This window comes from Lepisosteus oculatus, chromosome 2, assembly GCF_040954835.1.
Source record: "Lepisosteus oculatus isolate fLepOcu1 chromosome 2, fLepOcu1.hap2, whole genome shotgun sequence".
NCBI lineage: Eukaryota > Metazoa > Chordata > Actinopteri > Semionotiformes > Lepisosteidae > Lepisosteus > Lepisosteus oculatus.
The window spans coordinates 48,951,135-48,976,211 of NC_090697.1; the positions used below are offsets into that span (position 1 = coordinate 48,951,135).

Genomic DNA, 25,077 nt, shown 5'->3' on the forward strand with positions numbered 1-25,077 from the left:
GGGTCATTCAAGGAGCCAATGCCTATCTTGCAAGCAATGGGTGCAAAGCAGGATACACCCTGGATGGGACACCTGCCTATCAAAAGGGAGACACAAACATGCACACACTCACACCAGGGCCAGTTTTTCCAGAAGCCAATTAACCTAACTATGTCTTTGGGAACCAGAGCTCCCAGAGGAAACCCACATGAACATGGGGACAACATACAAACTCCTCTCAGATAGCACCCCAGGAATTGAAAACAGGGCCACAGGAACGCATTAAAATAGGAAAATCATTAGTGTGTGTCAGTGGTCTTTTGAAAGTCCTTTTATCAGTGATAAAGAACAAAGCAGAAGTAGAAAAATACTGAGCTACTGAAAGGCCTGAGACGATGATTGAGGACTTGGTTTTTAAAATTCGTTTCCCTGTAAAAAAGCAACATGAGAGTGGCAGAGAAGGTTCAATCCTTTCAATCTCTCTTCACCATTTCACACAGCTGAGATAGCTCTATAGAATAGGATATCTAATATCACAACAGCCTATGAATTATTAAAGAGCATTTCAGAACCTAACCAAAGATTCCTTTTCAGATTAATTATTAACGGATGTGTTTTTTTTCTGTTTAATGAAAATAAGCCTCTATTAAAGGAGAATCTGACCAGGGATTCTTTGGTAAAAGGGTATTCTGCTTGTTTAAAAACTTTACTACAGTATGTCAGAGGTTGCTGTACTGATTCACTATACATTCACTAAAAATAGGGTGAATAAATATAATTATAGTGAATAAATTGAAAGAGTGTGAATATTGGTGATTAGTGAAAATACATTTAAAGTATTAAAATAAAAAGTAAATTAAGATTACTTTAACAATATATTAGTGGGTACAATATGTGTTCTGTCATTTTAGACAAAGGTATTATGAGTGTGATAAAGAATAACACACAAAAGTCCATACTACTCTTCCTGTAGTAGTTAATTAGCAGTAATCTGTCTCTAGTCTCCAACAATTGAAAGATTACATTTAAAAAAATGGAATGAAACCCTGTCACATTTTTGTCTTCTGATTCAGGTGAGGGGTGTGGTGGTAAGGAGGTAGTACAGGGACAGGTAACGTTTTTAATGGCCAAGACTATTAGACTATTAATGGTAGACTATTAAAAAGAATACCACAAGAACAAAAATGTCACAATCTTTACTGGTAAATACATTAATCATTTCAAATGCAAAACAGAAAGCATCTATTATAATATAAAAAGGACCTTAAGAATGCCGTTTTCAAACAATATTTGTAACAAATAAATGCAAAGCACAGATGTAATAGTTTTTTTAAGATTTGTTTTAGAATAGACAACATTTTAATCCTAATTTATTTTTAGGACTAGGATTTTTAGCATTAGGACAAGTACTCTTTGGCACACTCCTTCTGTATATAGTTAAATTCCATACAGTTACAGTATAACTAGAGTTACTGTAAATTATAGTTAAAAAGGTTTCAATTAATTAAAAGTGCAAATATACTGTATTTTTCACAATAAAATAACCCAAAAGATTTAATACAATCTGTTTCATTTTCAAACTTGTCATCCTATATGCTGGGATTTTATGTTTTACTTATCCTCAATAGAATCAATATGTTGGCATTGATTTAATTATTTTAAAGTACATTATAATGATATATATTTGCAGGTAAAGACCTGCAAAAAATAATGATATCTTGTCATAGTCCTGAGAAGCCCTGATCCTTCATGTCTTCAAACCATATCTATAGATCACATTAGTCAGACTTTGCTAGGCCAATAATTGATTCAATTAAATAACTAAATACAGGGTTAGAATGAAATCCAGGATCCCCGAGTCCTCTAGGAGAAGTGTTCTAGGCCTCTGAAGTAGCATAAAACATTAATTTTGTTTTTTAAAAAATATAATTATTTTAGGAGGAAATGAGGCTAAATTAACTTTTAAAAAATGTTTTTTTGGGTCTCAAATGTTGTTTGACCCTTGTCCCATTTTCCTAAGATGTCCACTGACATACTCTTGTCACACATTGATGGTAAAACAGACTATAGAGCCAGTGGGCTTCCCATCTAACAAATCAACCCGGAAGTGGTCTTGTCTGAGAAATTAAAGGGAATGTTCTTGAAAGCTGCTCATCTGTGGATTCTAACTTTCCTAATTCTAAGTGGCATTCTCCAGAACAAGGCTGTTACTTAAGGTGCCTTCCCATGAAACTCAGGAAGAACCTATGCACAATCTTCTTTAATGGCCCCATCAGTCCACACATCCTTCAGTAGAGATGTAGGCATTGTTCTCTCCTCAACATCTCTTTCATCCAAAATCCATTCGCAGAAGTTCCGATTTCTTGTCCGACTTGGAGTGAAAAGCAGGCGAGAGCGCGGGTAAATTCCAGTCGGCTACTCGATGTGTGTGTCTGATCTGAATGGAGTTCCGCTTGGCCGCGCTGTTGCTTACTGCGTTTCGGCCCCTCTCCTTCGAGTGGCGTAAGCTTTTAACAATGAGGGTTTGCTGACGGGAGGAGGGAAAAGAAGGAGGCCTTGATCCGTTTACCAGAAATGGGGGAGAACCGCCGGTCCCGTTCTTTGTTGTGCCGACCCATGTGATCCTCCTAGAGATGTTGTCTTTTAGTGCAGTATGGCGCAGCTTTGGCAAAGGGGACAACTGTGCTGACTCAAGTGCTGTAAAATGACGGCCTTCTTTCTCCGGACAACGCCAGGCAAGAGCTGGGACTTTTGGATCCATTGCCTGCAGCAAGTCTTTAAACCTTGTATCCTGATGAAGTGCCGGACTCTTATTGTGTCCTTTGTTCTCTACCAGCAGTCTTGGAGAAACTCCTTTATCCAAATTGAGTGGATGGAGCTTTTCCATCTTGATTTCTGCATGACAGTTGATTGGTTCAAATGGGGTGTTGTCTGAATGACTCGCTCTTTGTTCTTGAAACCTTTGCGGTTTTGTAGCCACACTGGTTTCCTTGCATAGGATAGCATGACCTTGTGTCTCAGAAGAGTCTGATTGGCATGGATTGTGACTGGGTTCCTCTTTACTAGTACACTCTGGGGGCACTAGGTGAATGAGTTCTCTATTAGCAAAGTTAGAAACTGCAACAGAAACAGAGAATGCTTGTGAAAAATTAGAAACGATATGCTCTTCGCGAAACCAGAAGACAGTAAATTGATCAAAGAGCAGATACAGGTAGTCACATGAGCCTCCTGCTTTAATAACCTTTTACCATTGCATCATTGGGTCAAGATGTACATCTAAACAGAATATGAACTTTGAACTTTGAACTTTGAACTTTACTTTATTGAATATGAACATCATGTGAGGAACATGCCATTCAAAGAACATTGATGTTCTTGCATTTTTACCTCTGGCCAGTCATGCAAAAGAGTAAACACTACAGCAACAGTCCTCCAAACAAATATCTAAACAAATATTGGTGTGCTTTAATGGTTAGTGACATTTGTTTCCGAAATGTGGCAACAAAGAGAATGTTTCATTTTCACCACAAATTAAAATGAACAAATGAAACAGAAACATTTCTGTAGCACAGATTGTCTATTTTTCACACAGCTGCAGGCATGGTGCAAAGGTTTGGGCCCTGACTCTGAGTATTGCTCTGTAGTACCATTGAGCTAGTCCTGGTGTGAAATATGGCTCAGAATATTCCTCACGGTACTAATGTAAGCTGGGGAACCTGTAGAAAACCGATGACTCACAAAAAGACATTACCTTCAGCAAAGTATTCATCCTTATTCTCCAGTGTAACAGCAATTTCATCCTCTGCTATGACATCAACCGATGCAGATGCCAGGGAAGATGATGGGTCTGTTTTGTCAATGCTCTTAAGGTTTTCTCTTGGTATGTCCTCAGTCTTTTTTCTATTGCTTAGTGACTCTGTTTGGTGAAATGGGTTCCAGAGTGGTTTACTGGATTCCTTTCTGTTCTTCTCTACAGCTGTCTCCTTCTGAAAAAAACAAGACAAAAATACTTTATTTTTTATATGTACACACTCAAAGTTGGGAATTACCAATTGTTTTCAGATTCAGGGTTCTGATAATGACTCAAAGAGACTGTAGATATATGCCCCCGACTCACCAACCTATCAGAGCACTTCATGTTATTGACGTGCTGGAATCTCCACACTGCCGTACACAAGCATTAGTGCCTATTGAAGGAGTGGTGTGTCTGTCTCTGACACCTCTGAAAGCCTTCGTTTGCTTGGAAAGGAGCTGCTGTTGCACTGGGACCTGAGTTACCTGGTTGATTAACAGCATCTGCCTTCACATACAGACAAAATGGAAACATTCTGCCAGGTGTTTAAGATTTGTTGTGCGTAACTAAATTAAGTGAAGTTTGATTAAATATGAAGGTGTTGAGCGTGGCACTGTAGCTTGGTGGTTAACATTATGGAATCACAGCTCTTGGGTCCTGGGTTTCCTTCCAGTGCCTGTTGTGCTGATCGTGAAAGCGTGGGTTTTCACTGGGTGTTCTTGGATAAGGGGCATTTGTAAATTGTCCTGCATGTGGAACAGGACTCAATGCAGTGAACGAGGTACAGAAGTGACATCACCCCTCTGAAATGTAGATACTGTGAAACTCTGCTACTATCTAGGGATAGGGAGTGGTGCTGTGCTTACAGCCCATGAGCAACTGGGATTGAATCCCAGCAGGGCCTGGGAGGACTGGTCCATATACGCACGCTGTCATAGCCTCATATCACACTAAGCAGTAAAAGTGGATAGATAGATAAATGTATTGGGACTGTACCTTTGGGTGGATCTTCTTTCCTGTGTTTGCCTTTTCTCCAAACTCAATCCAACCAGTCTTCTTAGGGAGGTTGCAGTCACTCTGCTCTAGTTTCTATGATAATTAACATAAGCAAAATCAGAACACTAAGACTTTTAATATAAGATTTTAAAAGAAGGCTTATCCTGTATTAATTCTGGGAAACACCTCTAGTTTCACTTACATTTTTTAAACCACATATAGATTTAAAAATTCATAAATCCTTGCTATTCACCTGTGGATTTTCTATTTAATTTTCAGCAATATCTGGTATTCACAATGCAAACAATGATTTACAGTGCCCTTTAAATATTGGGACAGCAAATTATTTTTCTTTACACTCAAGCAATTTGTATTTATATCTGTGAGAATATGGCATATTATAGATTTTATTTTGGGGTACCTCCATACATATATTTGATCATATTAGAACAAAAATACTTTGTGTTCAACCCAATGATCATAAGTACCTGCACACAGTCCATTGAGTGAAATGTACATTCATTGATTACATTGCGTTTAAATGTCATCAACAGAGGCACTTCGCACCAGCCACTTGCTTTTGCCTATCCTTAAGGTGTTCTGGATTCATTTTCTTTCTTCATTGAGTAAAATTGCATTTTCACTCGTATTTCTCGTAATCTGGACCTTGACTTGGCCTATCTATTTTCTTAAGGACTTCCAATGTGTCCATAGGTGCACTGGCCATATGTAACGATCGGCGGCCAAGATTTAAGTAGGACCCCATGTGTTATTCGATCAGGAGTATGACACAAGTCATAGAAAAATCCAATTGTACTTACCCATTATGCTGAATCCAAATTCTTAGTCAAAACAAAGAGAGGGTCGGGAAGCCAGAGATTCGGAGAACAGTAAATAGACCGCAAGCGAGGAATTTCAAAGAATGGTGCTCCAGTGGGAAACACAATACTGAGCATTGTGATGAAGGAAAAGAGCTCTTAACTATTATGGGAACCGGGAGGTGTGGTGGTGACTGAGGATTGTAATAGGATAATTAATTTAAGCGCCGTTGTTTGCGGGAATTAGAAGGTGCTTGATTGAGATTACCGGGAGGTGTGTCAATCTGACGCTGGCGTTTGTTTTGATTACCGCGGACTGTGACACAATATGACCGGATCATTGTCACGCTGAATGGTGAAGTGCAGCCTGTAAATATGGAAGCATGTTCTTCTATATAACCTGCAACTCACAACTGGCAGCCCACTGAAGCTAAGCAGGTGTGAGCCTGGTCAATACCTGGATAGTAGACCTCCTGGGAAAAACTAAGGTTGCTGCTGGAAGAGGTGCTAGTGGAGCCAGCAGGGGGCGCTCACCCTGCGGTCCATGTAGGTCCTAATGCCCCAGTATAGTGACAGGGACACTATACTGTAAACGGGTGCCGTCCTTCGGATGAGACGTAAAACTGAGGTCCTAACTCTCTGTGGTCATTAAAAATCCCAGGGCATTTCTCAAAAAGAGTAGGGGTGTAACCCCGGTGTCCTGGCCAAAATTCCCATTGGCCTTTACTAATCATGGCATCCTAATAATTCCCATCTTTAAATTGGCTTCATTACTCTGCTCTCCTCCCCACTGATAACTGATGTGTGGTGAGCATTCTGGCGCACTATGGCTGCCGCCGCATCATCCAGGTGGATGCTGCACATTGGTAGTGGTGGAGGGGAGTCCCCATTACCTGTAAAGCGCTTTGAGTGGAGTGTCCAGAAAAGCGCTATATAAGTGTAAGCAATTATTATTATTAATTATAACCAGATAAAGTGTTTCTGTAAATGTCAGAACTCGTTCTGCTGCTGCCTTTAGCATTGCCCAGGCCATGACATTATCTTCACCATGCTTCACAGATGAAGTAGTGTCTTTTCGATCATCTGCAGTTCTTTTCTTTCTCCACACCTTAACCTTTCCACAGACCATAAAGAACTGTTTTGATCATATCTGTCCAAAACATGGTTCCAAGACTCTCCTGATGAATCTAAGTATTTACGGATTCTAATCTGGCTGTTCTGCTGGGTGTGCTGGTGAGAGGCTCCCTTCTTGTGGGGTAGGCTTTGTCATTCTGCTTGCTCAGGCTTCTGCGATCTGTGGATTCAGATTCCTTCATCCCTGTGCTCTGGGGGTTGTTGGCGATTTCACTGATGGTTGTTTTAGGGCTTTTCTTGACAGTATTGGTCATTTTTCTGTCATCAGCTACAGCTGTTTTACTTGGCTATCCCAGTCTTAGCTGATTGGTAATTACAACTGTGGTTTCTTTCTCCTTCAGTATATTCCAAATTGTTGATTTTGGTATGCCCACTTTCAGTGCTAGGGTTCTGACTTTCTGAGTTTTCTTTTTTCTTTCAACCTCCAAATGTCCTGTTTTCTTTAACGGAACGTTCTTTGGTTTCCATGATGACTGATGCAAAACTGGTAGCTAAGCATATTCACAGCCCTTTAATGAGTTTTCTTATATTTATTTTTACAGACACCTGTCAATTATCCTAACACCTTTGTGCCTTCAACATAAAGTGTTTCAACAATAAATAAATAAATGTATTTAATTGACTGTACATCTTAAAACTGAATTTACTTTATTAAAAATAAAATACTTGGAAAAGTTGTTTGTATTAATCATGTTTATTTAATGTGAAATTATTATTATTAGAGACTAATAGTGAAAAAGTTTACACTTTACCACCCCAATGCTTCTGGAGGTCACCATAACTGTGAATTGTTTAGGGAATTAGTTCAATTTTATAGTAAGGACTTACGTATATTCTATGCACTTTTCAGGCAAATTCTACGTACGAAGTACATCCTATACTGGATGGTATAAGGATTTCTGGGTACTGTTTTTTCAATGGTTGTAGGAATTTCAGCAATATTTAGCCTCAAAACCTTCTTCTTTAGAAGGGCCTTTAGTTAACAGGTTCTGTTATATACTCCTTCACTCCTACTGTATTAAAACCCCCCATCTACTGTCTCCTCTCATTGTGTATTTTCATTGTGGATATATTGTGTATTTCTTTCATTTGTTGTTGTCATTCTGTAAAGTGCTTTGAGAAGCCACCTTTAAAGGGGCTATATAAAATAAAGTTTATTAGTAGTAGTATTTAGAATAAATTACTTTATTAGCACTCTAATCTAATTTACCTTAATTGTTTTGACTCCTTTTTGGTGTCTTGCAAGTTTTTTCACCAGTAAGCAGTAAGTAGCCATGATGGCTGAGGGTCGGTTATTAATCATTGTACTGATGACATCAGAAAGGGCATAATCCAGAGACTCTGTCATGTAGTTCAGTACCACTGAGTTCATTTCGTCTGGTCGAAGTCTGAAAGAAAGTCCTGGTCAAATAATTTAATTTTTTCATGCAAAATAAATTTTTACATTTCTTATTCACCTTTTTAGAACTTCAGAAGTAAGAGACAAAACATTGAAACTTGTTATTTTGACTGCATTTTTAACTCCAGTTCAGTGGATCAGAAATGATTCTTTGGCAAACAGAAGTTTGTCATTCTGTCATGCTTGTAAATATATTGAACTCTTTTGTACAAATGTGTATTTTTTCTTTTGTTTCAATAGTGAGAAAAAATATTATACATGTCATTAAAAAAGACATCTGCAGCTGATGAATCATATGGTTATAAACAGAATCTTGTGCTGGTAGGTTGAGTCTGAACACAATAATGGGCTTTTCTCCCTTTCTGAAAACAATCAAAACAAAACAAATGATTTCAGGGTCCAGAAAAGTATGGGATTCTGTATGAGTAAATGCCCCCCAAATCAGATACAAATTGTACCAATTAGTATGACATTGTAGCTACTTCACAGCTGTTTTCCTTGCAATAGGCTTTGTGAAGAATAAACTTTACATTCCTATGATTTCACAGGTTTTATCATTAAGACAAAGCAGTATACTAATTCAAAAGTGTAAATAGAAGTGCTTGAGAATTAAAACTACGCCTAATTCACTTTATAATAGTTTCTGTATAAGGTGCTGAAAGCAGAGCACCATATAGCATTTGATTTTAGCATGCTAAACCATAAGCTTGCAAGGTTCAGTGAAGACATATGGAAAGCATGAATAAAACCATGGCAGAAATTACAGTTTAAATTCACCATTGCAGACTTTTACAAGAGCAATAATACAACACAGGAAAAAGTCTATCTTTCCAAACCCCTTTTGGCTGAAAATCAATCCAAAAGGTGCCCACAACAAGGTCCTTAGACTTCACTTGCAATTCCCTGTTATTCCGAAATGTGGCCTTTTGCACCACTGTGTAATGGAGAATGGGCCTGAGATAGAGAGATAAAGACCTTACCCCAGACCTTAAGAGTACACATTGATGTGGGTCGGCAGTAAAAATAATGGCCCAGGTCTGTGTGCAAGCCATTCAGGGTTCTTGGATTTCTTATAATATTCTGCCAAAACCATTAAAAGCACACTATGCATGTTTTTTTCCACAGATCATTCCTCACTCTCGCCACATTTTTAAACCATCAAAGCCGATACCTGTTTTTGTAAAAAACGGAATTAAGAGGTCTCTTGATGTAGCCTTCATTTAACCATTTGTCTTCCATTGCTTCTTTGACGGCTGGCCGCTTGGTGGGATCAGGCTCCAGCAGAGACAGCATGAACTGAACAGCGCCTGTGGAATTAGTGACACATGGTTTGCCTCACTTTGAAGGATCTGTGTCACAATCATGGCAACATCAAAGTGCAACAAGACCCTTTATTTACCACAGCAGTGATTGTACATTTCAAACATCATTTGAGCTGACCCACTATTTCACATTTTCTAAACAACTATCAAATAATATTAAATTCTAATCTATAAATCTGGGATTTAAAGACATACAGTAGCTAAACAGTAACTCCTAGTCAAGGTGTTGCTATTATCTTCTATATTTTCTTGCATGTACGGTAGCGGACCTTATTCTGTTAGATTCTGCTCAGTTTTTTATTTGCATTATCAGGAAACGGCTCCTATTTTGCATTTTGCTATATATTACATTTCCATAATGTAAGAACAAAAACAGTACACACCTTATGCTTTTAAGAACTCTTATAACAATTATGGGCAAGAAAGTGTATTAGTGGACGTTTTCAGTGTCATGCTCGATAAGGATACAGTGTTTGATATTGAGCTTATAGCACAGCGTTTTGCTAATTTCTCATGAAAATTAATGAGCATATATACAACTTGCATACAGTATGTTGAGGTTTCTATACAACCTTTAAATAATTGTTCTATTTTCTGAACATCTTTGTAGCAAAATAGCGTGTCCAGTGTCTGCTTATGTGAACATACTTAAACTCCTTGTGCCATACATTGTTCTGTGGCAATGTTTTGTGGAAGTGTGACATCAGCTTTTCAAATGGCTACATCATGCAATTGTGCTCAGTTCAGTTGGTGAATTGCACAGTAATTGAAAAAAGCTCTCTTCTGACTCTGATTATGATCTCAACATTATCTAGTGGAGCTCACAAACCCAAGTTGCCTTAGAAGTAAATTGCTAAAGTCACAGAGGCTAAAAGGTAGGTCACCTAGTTGCCAAAATAGGACAGTGCCAGCACGGGTATCATGTTGTCACAGACTGACTTGTCTCACATCTCTCTTGGTAAGTTTCTGTCTCCGTAGCAAGTGGTGTAATTCTGCAGGTAAACTCTAGCTCATTCTGACAAGGCTGGCTAAGGGATGCCTGACACTCGTTGACTGCTGCCACTCCGTCTTCTTCACTGCTGTAAACCAACCCTGGGGAACTAGAACTCGTGTTACCTGATCTAAGAATAGTAACAACACTCACTGAAGTGCATTCTGTACCTGGGTGTGGGCATCACCAATTTGGTGAGTGACTTACTAGATGTTATACAGTAGGTTTGCTTATTCCTTGATGACACTGCGTGATTGCTGTGCAATACCAGTGTGAACAAATTGTATTTCCAAATATATTTTGTAGTGTAGTGTTTATTTTAAAACATTGTCGTGCCAACATTATTTATAATTAGAGAAATACAGAGTATGGCAGTATGCTATTAAAATGTAGAAATCCAGCTTGTGGTTTGTGGGAATCGTTAGTCCTGAATGAAATAAACCCCTGGTTATTTGCCATGTGTCAAAATAATATTTTTGAAAAGTAACATCCTGTACTGTTAACTGTTCTCTTTGCAGACTGTATGTGCTCCTTAAACATTGTTTGTTTTTTTACCAGTCCAGAGTTAGACATTTTTCCAGTAGCAGAAATTTAAATTTATGCTTTCAATGATACATAATAGAAATGTGTATGGCCTTTTCCAGGTTCTCCAAACAAAGCTACACCAGGTGTATAATACTGGAGACAAATTGCAAATTTAGCGTGCATTGTGTGTTAAAAAAACCTCCATGCATGTTCTAACCACTTCTTCCAATTCGGGGTGACAAGGAAGCAGGAGACTATCCCGGCAAGCAATGGGCGCAAGGCAGGGTACACCTTGGGTGGGACACCAGTCCATCACAGTTAAAAACTAAATAGGTGACTGTGATTCGCTTTAAAATGTTTTTTTTCCTGAATTTTTATCATATTTGTTTTATATCTTCATCCATTATTTTGATCAAACCTCTTTGCAGCTTTATAGCAAGTTTGAGGGACAGAATTCTACTTTAACCTCTTTTTGTGTGTAGATGGCAAAAAGCAAATGGAATCTCTAGGGCAAAAGGTGAGGGAGAAAAATTGTGCTTGCATGCCTCGTATATCCATTCCATTTCAGTCCGCTCAGCCAGGAAACCTGGCACCAGTAGTACTGGAGCCTGAGTGAGCTGTATTATTTATGGAAACTTTGATATCACAAGACTGATCAAGAGTGGGAAAATGTTTTAGTAACACATGGCTGGTTTTATTGCTATCCTGCCTTTTTATTATCTGGCTTCAGAATTCATGGCACATAACACCTTGCATAACAGTGACATAACTGACATAGGATATCTCTTGTCTTCACGTTGAAGTTGTTATATGGGGTTGCACATTACCTTTGCTGATGTCAGATGGAATAGCACTGATTTCACCATTGGCCATTTTCTGATGAAGCTGCTTGATATTGAAGGGCTCCACAGTAAAAGGCAGCGTGCCTGTCAGCATAGCGAACATGCTCACCCCGCTGTGGAGGCGAGAAACAGCATCAGTCAGCCGCAGCGTGAAGGCAGAAAGAGACCTGGCGATCGCGGCCATGAGAGAAGGGAGGTTTTTCCCCTTCAGGGAAAGCGCGGAGGTCGTTTCCCGCCAAAAGGAGAAGCAACTCTCTGGCTGTGGAGCCTTCTTGGGGTTTGTGTGCCGCTCACCTGAAGAAGGCGTCATGGCGGAAAGGTCACGTTTCTTACTTTTGCCTTTTATTTTTCAGTGTGGAATTAACCTCTATTCATTCCTTTTCTCACCCCATGTGCACCTCCCCACTCACGTTGCCTGTTGGCCATCACACACATGCTTCATAGTTCTATGTCACCGGATCACATCCCGTATGAATACATACCGTATGGCATTTAACTGTACACTATTGTAAATGATAAATAAAACTGGATTTCTTGTTTTTGTGGGATCCTGTGTGCAACAGATAAAACAGCAATATTTATGCTTTGCGTAAGACTGTTTTTAAGATCAGTTTGAGATACGATGAGGGTGAACAGAACCGACCACTCAGCACCAGAGAAACTTTTTTAAACACCTAGATACAAATGTATATTTAGTTCATACTGTATGTATTCATAGAAATAAAATATAAGTATTAGTTAATCCATTTCCTCATCACTCATACCACAATCACAATACAGGTTAGTGGGGAAACCAGAGCTTATCCTGGCAAAGAAAAGGATACACAGGCACAAGGCAGGGTACAGCCTGCATGGGACACCAGTCCATTAAAGGGCAAACACAGCCGCAGATATGCACCCACTCACAGTCTTTGGACTGTGGAAGGAAACCGGAGCTTCCAGGGGAAACCCACATGAACACGGGAAGAACATATCACCACACAGACATTAACCCAGGTACAGAACTGAGCCCAGGGCCCCCGGTGCTGTGTGGTAGCATTCTAAGTGATGCGCTGCCCATTGTTAGTTAATATACATTTATTTTTAAGCAATATTACAACGCTGAAGAATATAAGATACTCTCTAAACTTTGTATTTTAGCTTTAATAGCGAAAGGCCTGACACAATATTGCCTTATACTGTGATAAAAAAAGGTTATTTTTTTGTTATATAATTGTGTTTACAATCACCAGGCAACATTAATGATTTACTCCTGGAAATAGAGCTTGAGCCCGTCATTAATGGCCTGAAGCAAACTGACCACCAGAACCACTGCAGTAACTGGAGTGTAACCCTTCAAAAAATACCTAGCAGAAATCCAACCCGCATTTCATTTAGGGAACAGCTGAACTTTCCATATCCAGGAAACCAAAACAGTGAGGTGACTGCCTAAGATTCCACACTACCACCAATAACAGCCACAAATATTTGTTACTGACAAGGGCTTATTTTGAGGCCTATTAAATCGCCTGTGTTTCTGCTTGGTCAGCAACTTACATTGACCACACGTCCACCTTCGGGCCGTACTTCTTGTGTGCCAGGAGCTCAGGGGCAGCGTAGGCAGGGCTGCCACACTGCGTGTTCAGAAGCTCCAGTGAGAGGGACTCCACTTTCAAAGTGTTGCTTAAACCGAAGTCTGTATAACCAAAACATGGAAATAACTACAAGAGCAGACAAACATCTCTTTTGAACTCATGAAAATTACACATCACTGGTAATGATATTAAGCATTTTACTCTTTGGAATTCTAGCATTTTTTTTGTGCCAGTAAATGCAAGACATGTGTAATTACACCACTTAAACTACAATTGCAGCTGATGTCATTTGGACAATACAAATACATACACAGCAACATGACACATCTACTCTATCTGAATTAGAATGTGCGTTCAAATTAAGCATGCACACTCCAGGAAATTTAGCGATATACAAATAACTTTGAAACCATATGAAGCTACTGTACAGTACACAGTGAAGTGCCTTCATATACAGTATCTGCAGTTACACAGACAGTCTGGCATACTGGTTGACAAAACCTCCCTAATAAGAAATTCAATGTAGTTACATAGTGTGATTAATACTTCTTTCTAATTCAGAACCATTCGCCTGAAGTCTTAAACCACAAATAGGCTTTTGTGGAAGTAAAGTTTCCTTATTTCCTCTTGGAAGAAGAAGCATGGAAGCTCACATTCTCTCTTAAACCAATCAAATCAATATGCCAAATGGTGCATAATATAAGATTGGCCTTATGTGTAAGATCAGAAATATTGGATTTCTGCCAGTAATATTTTAATTTTTCTTAATGATCAGACCAAATGCACAATGGAATGTTTGTGTTAACCAGCCTAAGTCAAACAAAATGTGAGTTTTTAACCAATGGTCTGCAATGATGCTCTGCCCATTTTATTCTTCACTGACACAGCCATGTTTGTACTGTAAGTACGAAACATCACCATTCTCTCCACTCAACGCGTTTTTTCCAGTGCCTCTTTTTATCCCAGAAATGATTCTATATCTCATGTGCATGGGCTCCACTCCACACAAAGAACAAGCTGTTTTTTTTCTCACAAAGGAAAGAACGACACTAAACCTCACCCATTAATGATGACATTTAACAGAAGATCTCCATGGTGACAATTCCCCATACACAGAACCTGCAACTCTGCCCTACACTCCCTTATAGGGTACCTTCTTCATGTTACCCCATAATAATATCACTTAAATCATTTGTTGAACCTTTTTAAGCATGAAGATATTTTACCAATGTATTAAAACATTTCCCTGATAAATGGCCTGAAATGTGTCACATTTCATGGCTCTCAATTTGTTGGTGTTCTTTCAGTTCAAGATGAAGTCATCTGATGTGATCATTTGAAAGGAAGAACACAAACCACATGATTTCTGTCCTGCACACTGGAAAAACCCTGGGTTAGTACTTGTGCGTCCAATTACTATGCTATATATTCCATATGCAATGTCACATGGTGAAATTATTGCGCTTTCACATTTTTCATTTGTTTTACTTTGTAGTGCTTCATGATTCTTTGTACAGATTCTGTGCTATATACAGTACGGTGCCTTGCAGAAGTTTTCAGACCCTTGCGGTTTTCACATTTTGTTGGTTTTTAAGCTTGCAGTCATGACACATTAAAGTAGTATTTAATATTGGTTACAAAGGAACAAGTAATAGGTTTATTCCATGCTGAAAAGAGAAGAAAGAAAACACAATGTTTCGGCTGTGGAGCCTCACACCCGAAGAAAGCTGAACTACTTTAATATTGGTTATATACATAGCCTATTCCACGCATTCAATGTAAAAAGAAACAAAATGAAAGAAATAATATGAAACAAAAGTATTTAAAAAAAGTATTCAAATCTTCTGTGTGGCAAACCAAAATTAAATTAGGTGCACAAAATTGCCTTAAAGAGCCACACAGTTAGTTGAGTGGTCTCTGTGTGCAAAAATATACATTTTCATGGTTTCAGACTAAATATACCTCTCGCTGTAAGATCCCTCAGAAGTGAATTTCTAGAAGTTATTCACCCATGAAGACGAAGGAGTTTTCAAACCTACTCAGGAATAAAGTTGTATAAAGGTGCGGATCACAAAAATGGTATTAAATATTTCAAAGACCCTTAATACTGTATGTCTTTAAACTTGATGAAGTTGATCATTAAGAAGGAGAAGACATCCAAACACTGCTAAGATCAGGCATGTTCCTTTAAACTGAGCAGAGCAGCTGGGCAAGAAGGAAACTGGTTTTGTATTGCTCAAAATGTCAATATATTGTACTTTTAGGCAGCATAATTGAAGTTCCCATCACATACAGAAAAATATCTCTTGTTTTATGCTCATATGCATGAAGCACAAGGGGACACAATCACTACATAGACATATAAGCCCCTCTCCTCATTGTGAGACTTTGAAAGCATGACTCAAAAGTACATGTATTTGTCTCTTACAACTTAAATTGAGCAAATTCATTGAGCATATACATTTTGGAAAACTCTTGTTATGATCACGAGATTGTATTTTCCCTTCTTTGCAACAAACCATGCATTCAATTTAAATAACTTTCAGCCTCTTTCAACCTTGAAATGACTTAATTATATGAAAGCCACATTTTTATCAGTAAATTTTAAAATAGCTATACACATACCGACAATTTTAATGTTGTTGAATTCATCCAGGAGAAAGTTTTCAATTTTTAAATCTCTGAAAAACAAACGCAAACGTGAATAAATACATGCTGCAGGAGTAAAATAATGCTACAGGACATGCAGTAGTAAATACTGTACTTAGAATGCAACATTTTTTAGCATCCTTAAGTATAACTAAGTGAATTATAACTTATATCTTACATACAGTAGTGCGGAATTAAATTTATAAAGGTACATGTTCAAAGTTTTCAAACAATTAATATTGAATTCTACCAGTTTTAAGTTATTAGATTTAAGTTTAAATTTCTTTCTGACATTAATAATCATAATCTCACTGTAAGTCAAATCTCATATGGAAAAGTTGATTTTAAATATCAGTTAAATATTTTTTTAAGCAAAAAGAAATTGTGCAAAAAACAAGACTTTCATATGTAGCCTTCGATAGAATGTAGAATGTATATTGTCAGCTTTGTAAAATGGTGTTCTGAAATAAAGAATGCCGTTTAAAATGCCTTTTAAATATCACTGCAGAAGGGAAACTGCCTACTTTACCTGAAACAAAGCCTGGGCAGGCATACAATCGAGACCAAATAATTCTGTCAAGCAGTTTGCTGATTAACCTAGATCATGACACTTCTGCACAGCCAAGCAGAAGTCTGGGACTAGAAAGATTACAGCTGAAGTTCAGGTGTTGGGTGTTCTGAGCTATAAATGGAATCTCCAGTGACAGTTCCTGGAACTGAGCCTGACAGTTTGCAAGAGTTATGATTTCTTCCTTTTCATGAGCAGAGGATTTTTGGGAATTACATTAAAATAGAAGGCAGGGGATAGAAGAAACACAAGGGTTGCTGTGGTTTAGGACTGTTAGGGAAAATATATATTTTACTATTCTTTCTTTCATTATTGTAATATTCAGCATTTCATTTTCAAATACTACGTTGCTTCATGGTTTTTAACTAATCATGTTTTAGCATTCACTGACATGAGGTGAATAATAACTGCTATGAAGAAGATAAATATTCCAATTCAGTGAATGAACAATGGTTATCAAATCCAGTACAGTATATTGAAGTCTGTCCATAAAATTAATTGAAACACTGGGATTGTGAGGGTCTTCCACCATATTCCTTTAAATGTAGATTGTAAAATGTAGACTGAAATCAATATCTCTAGTTCAGATCATAAAATCTAGCATAATGTTGGCATCTCCCCCTCAAACATCCTGTAAAATGTGATCCGCATTCAGGGTTCTGTTGGTAGTGTGTAGGGTCTACATACTGTACTGTAGCTTAGCACCTACTAAATCAAGTGTAGTGCTAGTCTAACAATCTTACACTGTACTCCTACTTGGATTGCTGGACACAGGGATGTTATGTGTGGTAAAGCTGATAAAAAAAGTAGAAAATCAACACAGGCAAAATTTATAATAATTTTATCTTCAAGTCCCCAAATTCCAGAATTATAGAAATGTCTGCTGTTTAAACATCCATAACATTATAAGAAGGATTACAAGTAAATTAGTTGGCCCATTTTGTTTGTTTGGAGATTGGCAACAAAGTGAGCCAAGCAACTCATCCTGCAACAAGTGGGAAGCTTGTACTAGACTGTCACAACACTATGTGTAAGGTTTAAGCATTTCCAATTAGATTGTAGTTTGTGTTTGTCCCCGAGGAAGACCCATGCAATGAAATTTGAGGATATTGAGTATTTGAATCAGGGTCTCTGGCAAGACTAAAAAGATTCAGATGGTTTAACCTGTCAGAGTAGGACATTTCTTTACACCCTGGAAACCAGTATCAATATCTTCTTCATAACATGGTGACCAAACGTGGAGGTACCAGTATTCCAAATGGTTCAAGACAGCAATAAGCACAAACATAAGGGAAAATAAATCATTTTCTAAAATGATTAAAAAACAGCAATTAAAGAAAATAAGTCGAATGGCATTGCAAGCACCAGAAAAAAGGATCAGGAGGAAGTTCAAGTAGAAATTAAAAGGAATGGAGGCTAAAATATGTGATAAAACGCTCTTTTGGCACTGCAAGAGGAAAACAATCTTCAAGAACAAAGTAAAAAAATATCTGGGACACAAATGGGAAACTTCTTAACAGTGAACTGAAAACGGATGATATAGAAAATGAGTATTTCGCTCTGGTACTGTATTTACAAGGAAATCAGAGTATCAGAGTGGCATGGTGGCACATTAGTTACCATTGCTGCCTCACAGTGCTGGAGCCTTTCAGTTCCCGGGGTGCTGTCTGTGTGGAGATTGTATGTTTTTCATGTGTTTCCTCCCACAGTCCAAAGACATACAGTACTGGTGTATTCTGGCTACGCCTTTGTGTGCCCTCTGATGGACTGGCGTCCCATCCAGTGTGTATCCTACCTTGTGCCCAATACTTGCTGGGGTAGACTGTAGCTCCCACCCAACCCTGAATTGGATAAAGAGGTTAGAAAAAGAATGGTTGGAGAGTACTAGCATAGAAGAGGGAGACGTGTTTCAGGTACTAGTGGCATTCAGGATGAATAAATCCCCATTGTCCAATGGTAGTGTAGTATTGTAGGAAACGAGAGATGTTATTCAAAACCCATTGACACAACTCTTCCAAAAAGTCACTTGCTCACTTGTGAGTAAACTGAACCAAGTAATTATAGACCAATATGTCTGACTTCTATTACATGTAAGGTAATGGAAACCATCTCATATACGGAAATAATATTCTAGGAAATAGTCAGCAATGATTTAGAAAAGGTAGGAACAAGAACAACGCTAATTAATTCACACAGGAGATATGATACGGTCTATTTAGACTTTCAGAAGGCTATGCATAAAATTTGCCATAAATTATTAATTCTCAAATGGCAGGATGTAGCCCTTCAGGGAAGCATAAGGGTTAGAGTGCTACAGGGATCTGTCCTAGGACCACAGCTCTTCTTAATTTATATCAATGATCTAGATTGCAGTACAGTAAAATAGTTCAGGTGGGTAGCTGCGTCAGCATGCGTAGGCTGCAAAGGAACAAGTAATAGGTTTATTCCATGCTGAAAAAAAGAAGAAAGAGAACACACCTGAAGAAGGCTCCACGGCCGAAACGTTGTGTTCTCTTTCTTCTTTTTTTCAACATGGAATAAACCGTATAGTAAAATTGTCATGCTGGGTATATTAATTGATGTTTCTAACTTGTCTTTGTGTGCTAGTGCTTGTGAATGTGTTCGTATGCCTTATAGTGCACTGCCATCTCCTCCACGGTTTAGTCTCATCTGCTTCTGGGACAAGCTCTGGGATTAGCTTCAGGGTGCAGTAATACTTATCATGAATGTGAGATTTCTGATAGTGGATGGTCATCTAATTATATATCCTATCATGGACTTCCTTTCTATTGCTTCTCCACATCATCTGGGAAACTTAAAGGTCGTGTCTACATACACACTTAATTTATTTTTATACTGTACATTGCTTCTTCAAGATTAGTGTTTATTATCTTAGATTTACAATTCATGATTTTGTTACACTGTATACTGTACATACAGTACACTGTAACACTGCACTTGGCTTTTGTCTGTATGAATGTCTGTTTGCCTCGTCTTGAATTTTGTCTTTCCTTTGCAGCTTCTACAATGTTTGCTAATCCTCCCATTTTGGCCTTACTATACTTGAATCTACTTCATTAATATCCACTGGACTAAATATAGAGTGGTACTCCACTAATTACTGTATATCACAGTTTTTTACTCCTTTTCCTTTTTGTTTCCTAAACCTAACCCTAACTTTCTTTTTAGTTTGCATCTATTATCCAGGTTTCAATACAAAAATATGCATGAAAACATAAATGTGAAATTGAAGTATTAATCTTTTACAAGAGACATTATCGAAAGCCATCTCAAAACCTAACTTTATGTATATTTTGTTATACTGCAAACAAGATAATTGATAGAAATTATGAATATCCTAGTACAGATCCCTGCAGCACTCAAACCATCACATTTCCTTGAATGCCTTCAAATTGGAACCTCCCGCAATTTGACAATTCATTAATGAGACTCTTTATAAGAAGGCCTTCTGAAAGTCTAAATACACCATATCATATGTCTTGTGTGAATTAATTAGAGTTGTTCTTGTTCAACTTGTTCAAAGGCAAAACCTACCTTTTTCTAAATCATTGCTGACTATTTCCTAGAATATTATTTCCGTATATGAGATGGTTTCCATTACCTTACATGTAATAGTCAGAAATATTGGTCTGTAATTACTTGGTTCAGTTTACTCACAAGTGAGCAAGTGACTTTTAGAAGAGTTATATCAATGGGTTCTGAATAACATCTCTCATTTCCTACAATACTATAGGTAAGATACCATTGGACCCTGGGGATTTATTAATGTTCAGTGCCTCTAGTACCTGAAACAATTCTCCCTCTTCTATGATGGTAATGTCCATCCATTCCTTTTCTAAGCTCTTGAACCAATTCAGGGTCATCCCAACGGGCAAAGGACACAAGGCAGGGTACACCCTAGATGGGATGCCAGTCAATTGCAGACTGTCATATACAGTAGAGTCACAAAAATACACACACTCACACCAGAGCCAATTTTCCAGGATGCCAGTTACTGTAAGCTACCAGTATGTGTTTGGACTTTGAGAGGAAACCAGTGCACATGGACAACACCCAAACAAACATGTAGAAAACACAAACTCCACACAGATAGCACTATGTCCATAGTTGAACCCAGGGCCCCAGATGTGCTTGGCAGTAGTGCTAACCACTGCACCACTCTGCCGCACACTTTACTGATTATTCTTTAATAATATTAGGTTATGAAGATAAATGAAATGTCTATTCTAAGTGGCCTAGGTTTTTGCACAGATGCTGCTGTAAAAAGGTCTATTTGGGCCTCAGCTGTCAGTGGTGGAACAGGGCTCTGATCAGGGCCTCACTACCTGTGCACGATGCCGTGCCGGTGGAGGTGCTCCACAGCCGACATGATCTGCCTGGTGTATCTGCGCACTTCCTTCTCTTCCAGCCTCTTCCTGTCACAGATCCGGTCCATGAGGTCCCCCCCCTGGCACAGCTCCATCACCATGTAGTAGGAGTTCTCCGTCTCCAGGGTCTCATACAGCTGCACAATGTTCGGGTGCTTGACCATCTGGTGGATCCGCGGCTCCCTCTTCATGTTCCTCAGCACATACGAGTCCTGTTTCGCTTTCTTCTTATCTATCACTTTGATGGCAACCTGGCAAGTCAGTTCAATGTCTGTTTGTTAATGCTGGAGTAACAGCAGCCCTACAAACCCTGCCTTTATGGATGGATAGAAACTACTAATTTGTTTACAAGGGGGGTGTTTTCACTTTTGCAAATGCCAACTCATTCATCTTAGGTGTGGATGAGATCAGACTTCTTGAAGTGGTAAATGGTAATTCAATTCCTTTCCATAGAACCATATCAGAAAAAAGGTGGTTTATCTTACACTGGTAGAAATTCCACAGTGTCCCTCACCTACTGACTGTAGTATCTATGATTAGGTACCTTATGAGTGAAGTGTGACAGTTGTTCTGTCGTGTTATAGGCAACCGGACAATCTACTCTGACAGGGAGTCTGCACCACATGCACTCCGCAGACAAAGACCACGGACCTTTAGACCAAACAAAGACCACTGGAACTTTACATTTCAGTGTTTTTTTACTTTATGTATCTCATGAGCAAAATATGGATCTGCTCACATTTAACAAGCAGCAAAAAACAAAACAAAACACATGACTTCAGAGTAGTCAGAAAGTTGCTGGATATGTTTAAATGAGCAACTAAGACAAGGCATTTAGTTTAACATGTGGTTTCACAGCTAGCCTGATAGTTATGGAATCAGCCTTTGTGTGTCAGGATGAAAGCCCGTCTCCATGGTTTCCATAACAGATACACAAAGTAAGGTAAGAAATAATCTGCCCCCCCTGAGCGACCTGCTGTTCAATCACCAGTCGTGATTTACATATCCTGTGTTGGAATAAGCAACACAGAAGGTTTTGCATGGCTTGTTACAGACTAGATGCTATGATTCACTGACAAAAGGAACTGACAGTCATTTTACTCTAAACCTACTGTGATTTCATTTAGGCATAAACTGTTGCATTGTGAACTTCTTTCAGCTTTTTGGTCTTCCAAAAAAAATGAATTTACTTTTGAATGGGCTCTTCTGATTACAGTAAATGTCAACCTAAGTGAATGCATATACCGTACTTGGTCTACTTAGAGGTATTTGATTAACACATTTCTCATGGTGTCATTTGGCTAATGCATGATTAAAATTTCATGGAGGGATTTCAGGTTTACTTGGCGTTTCTTTTTGCGTAAAAGGAACAGAATGTTTGTCACTGTAAGGTAAATACAATGCTTAAGACAGCATGAGGTAAAGCAAGTGTTACACCAAGAAAGAGGTTTTAAGTATTTTAATTTGTGAAAGATCATGGGATTTGCAAAAATGCACAACTGAACAGTCATAAAATAAAGCACAATTAAACTTATTTTAGATCTGAATGGCGTGAGCATACAGTAAATTGAAGGTATGTAATGAAGTGTTTCTTTGTCTCAATTCAACTTAGTTTTAATATAGTATGAAGTGTGTTAATACTTTTAGGAAGTGTCTGGCTTGAAGTATTATTTATTTTGTCCACCTTTATTGCAGGACATCTACAACAAAGCTCAGAGGAGATAGAGACAGACAGATATAAAAAAATAAACTATGCTCAATTTATCAAGCTATTATTGAAATCTGAATCCCAAGTGGAAGATTTATAAAACCATTTTGTTCGATCAGTAAACTAGTTAAAAGTTGTCTTGCATTAGATCAAGTTTTTAAAAAATAGAAAGTAAGGTTTTCATAAATTCCATTTTATGTTTTAGTGTTTGTACACCATTGTAATTCCCTGTGTGTTTGTTTGAATTCAATCACCAAAAATCTGAAAAAGGTGAATGTCCTTTTTTCTAGGAGAAATAACGATACTTCTGTTGGGGTTTTAAGCAGTTTTCTTAGGCATATAACAGGTGTGTGATAAAATTTGAATGGCACCCATCCAGGATAATTATTTTTAATAAATTAAGAGATAATTATTTTTCCTGAAACCCATGTAAAAAGTAATACTTTGCTTACAAAGACGCACACTAGTAGTAAAACATCCCATTGCTATATTTGGGAAACACATCACTCCAGAGATCACTAAAAGTCTGTACACAAACTCTGTTTATTGCTTTCCTCTACAAAGCGCAGTTAAGTGAAATCCAAGGCCATACTTTAGAGCCTGAAGAAAAGTGAAGTCCTGTTAACTATTGTTGATGAATTTACTCATAGTTTTGTCACATTTTAAATTACCTTTGCTGACAAATGTTTTATTTATTACAGCTGGAAATGCAAACCTAATAAATAAGAAAAGTCCTAAGAAGGAAACTGGTAGTTTATGCCAGACCTTGTTGTATTCAAGCTATTTTTAGAAAAAACATTTTTTTGAGTAATTCACACTTAAATGTAGAAAATGCCAGGCTCAACATACATTTGGCAGTTAGCCCTCTCGTGTAATTGAAGCTCTTACACATAACTCAAGCAGGTGGCTAATTAAAATAATAAAGAAGATACTTTTTAATCATTTCCACTTTAATATTTCTAACTTTTTTACTATTAAAATAATTCTGTCCTTCTATCCCAAGTAATACTATTCTGCATTCTGTTTTATTTCTATAAAGTTGGATACAAATTAAACTTTCATCCAGACATATCAAAGCCTTAGATCAGAAATGCAAGCCCTAGAGGGCTGCTGTCCTGCAGGTATTCTTGCAAGCAGGATCCAATTAACAACCTAATTGAAGTGATTATTGGTTCAATGGGTGTACTTTAACAGATTTGTCAAGCTTTTTGGGTACTGCCAATTTAAAGAAATCTATAATACCTAGCCTCTGCTTTAGATAACACTTAGAAATACAATCATTATTTAGTAAACAGCAATCCTCATTTGAAGTTCAGTATGAGGACCAATAAACATCAGCACAAAGGAATAAAAGTGCTGGGCAAAAATGAAATGGGAACTTCAGTAGTTGAGGAATCATAGGTGAGAATATTAGCAATAACAGCAACAATTTTATGAAGTACTGAACATTTACTATATTTCGTAGAATCACTGCAAAGGGATAATAAACAAAGATAAACCAGTTAACCATAAAATGTGTTTAGATAAAATAAGGTTCTGGTTAAGCTGATAAATCAAACAGGGAAAGCAAGTTTAAAACAGCTTCAAGACAGCTTTCAGAGGTTTTGTGGTACAGAACTCTACTGCTCTGGTGCACAACTCAAGAAAGCCACGACACTGTGCTTTGTATAACAGAGCCCATTGCCAAAAGGAAGTAATAACTGAAAGACATGGGAAGCCAAGGCTGCCACAGGAAATAATTAGTGCTCGCAGATTTGAAACTTACCTTCTCTCCTGTGCTGATATGAAGTCCCTCCATCACTTTGGCAAAGGAGCCCTTGTTGATCATCTTGCCCACCAGGTAGCTCCCGACCCTCTTGGTGTGAGGAAAGTTTTTCACTGTATCCCGCGGGACCTTACTGAGACAGGCGGGCACTTGGGTCTTGTCTTTGCCAGACCTCTCCCATTCCCGAATGATCCTCTCCAGCTCCCCGTTGTCCCCTGTGACACCCTCCAGGGCAGTCTTGACCGCTGCAGGCATTGTTATCCCTGAACTCACTCCCAGGGCTCCAGCTCCTGCAGATGTGGATGACTAACGGTCGGTCACCTCCACTGGGAGAGAGCCCCGAGACCTTCATCACAGGCTGTTCCTCCCTCCCAGGACTGCCTCCCAGTCAGTGATCTCTGTCTACAAGCAGACTGGTTTGCTGAAGCAGAACCAAGCAGTAGATAATTAACCAAACCTGATACACGGTTTGTGCGAGTGTCCCGCTGGAGCTGACAGACGCACCCGAGGATACTCTACACCCTTATTGTCCACCAGTACATCACATTGTTTAACAGCAGAGCAACTTGAGTAACACATGCACTTTACTCGTAAAAAGATAATTGTCATCTTTAGAAATATCCTCA

The 25,077-nt window shown here is 38.3% G+C and overlaps 1 protein-coding gene across 1 annotated transcript; it reads right to left on the bottom strand.

The window, feature by feature from the left end:
- Window positions 1-868: 868 nt before the first annotated feature.
- LOC102692733 (hormonally up-regulated neu tumor-associated kinase homolog A) lies at window positions 869-24,814 on the bottom strand. The gene is made up of 10 exons (XM_006625899.3): window positions 24,452-24,814; window positions 20,937-21,229; window positions 15,999-16,054; window positions 13,336-13,474; window positions 11,785-11,912; window positions 9,291-9,426; window positions 7,931-8,108; window positions 4,769-4,861; window positions 3,731-3,965; window positions 869-3,096 (listed from the first exon to the last, which is right to left on the bottom strand). The coding sequence occupies exons 1-10, from the start codon at window positions 24,704-24,706 to the stop codon at window positions 2,309-2,311; spliced, it is 2,301 nt and encodes a 766-aa protein (XP_006625962.2). The 5' UTR covers window positions 24,707-24,814; the 3' UTR covers window positions 869-2,308.
- Between the last annotated feature and the right edge of the window lie 263 nt (window positions 24,815-25,077).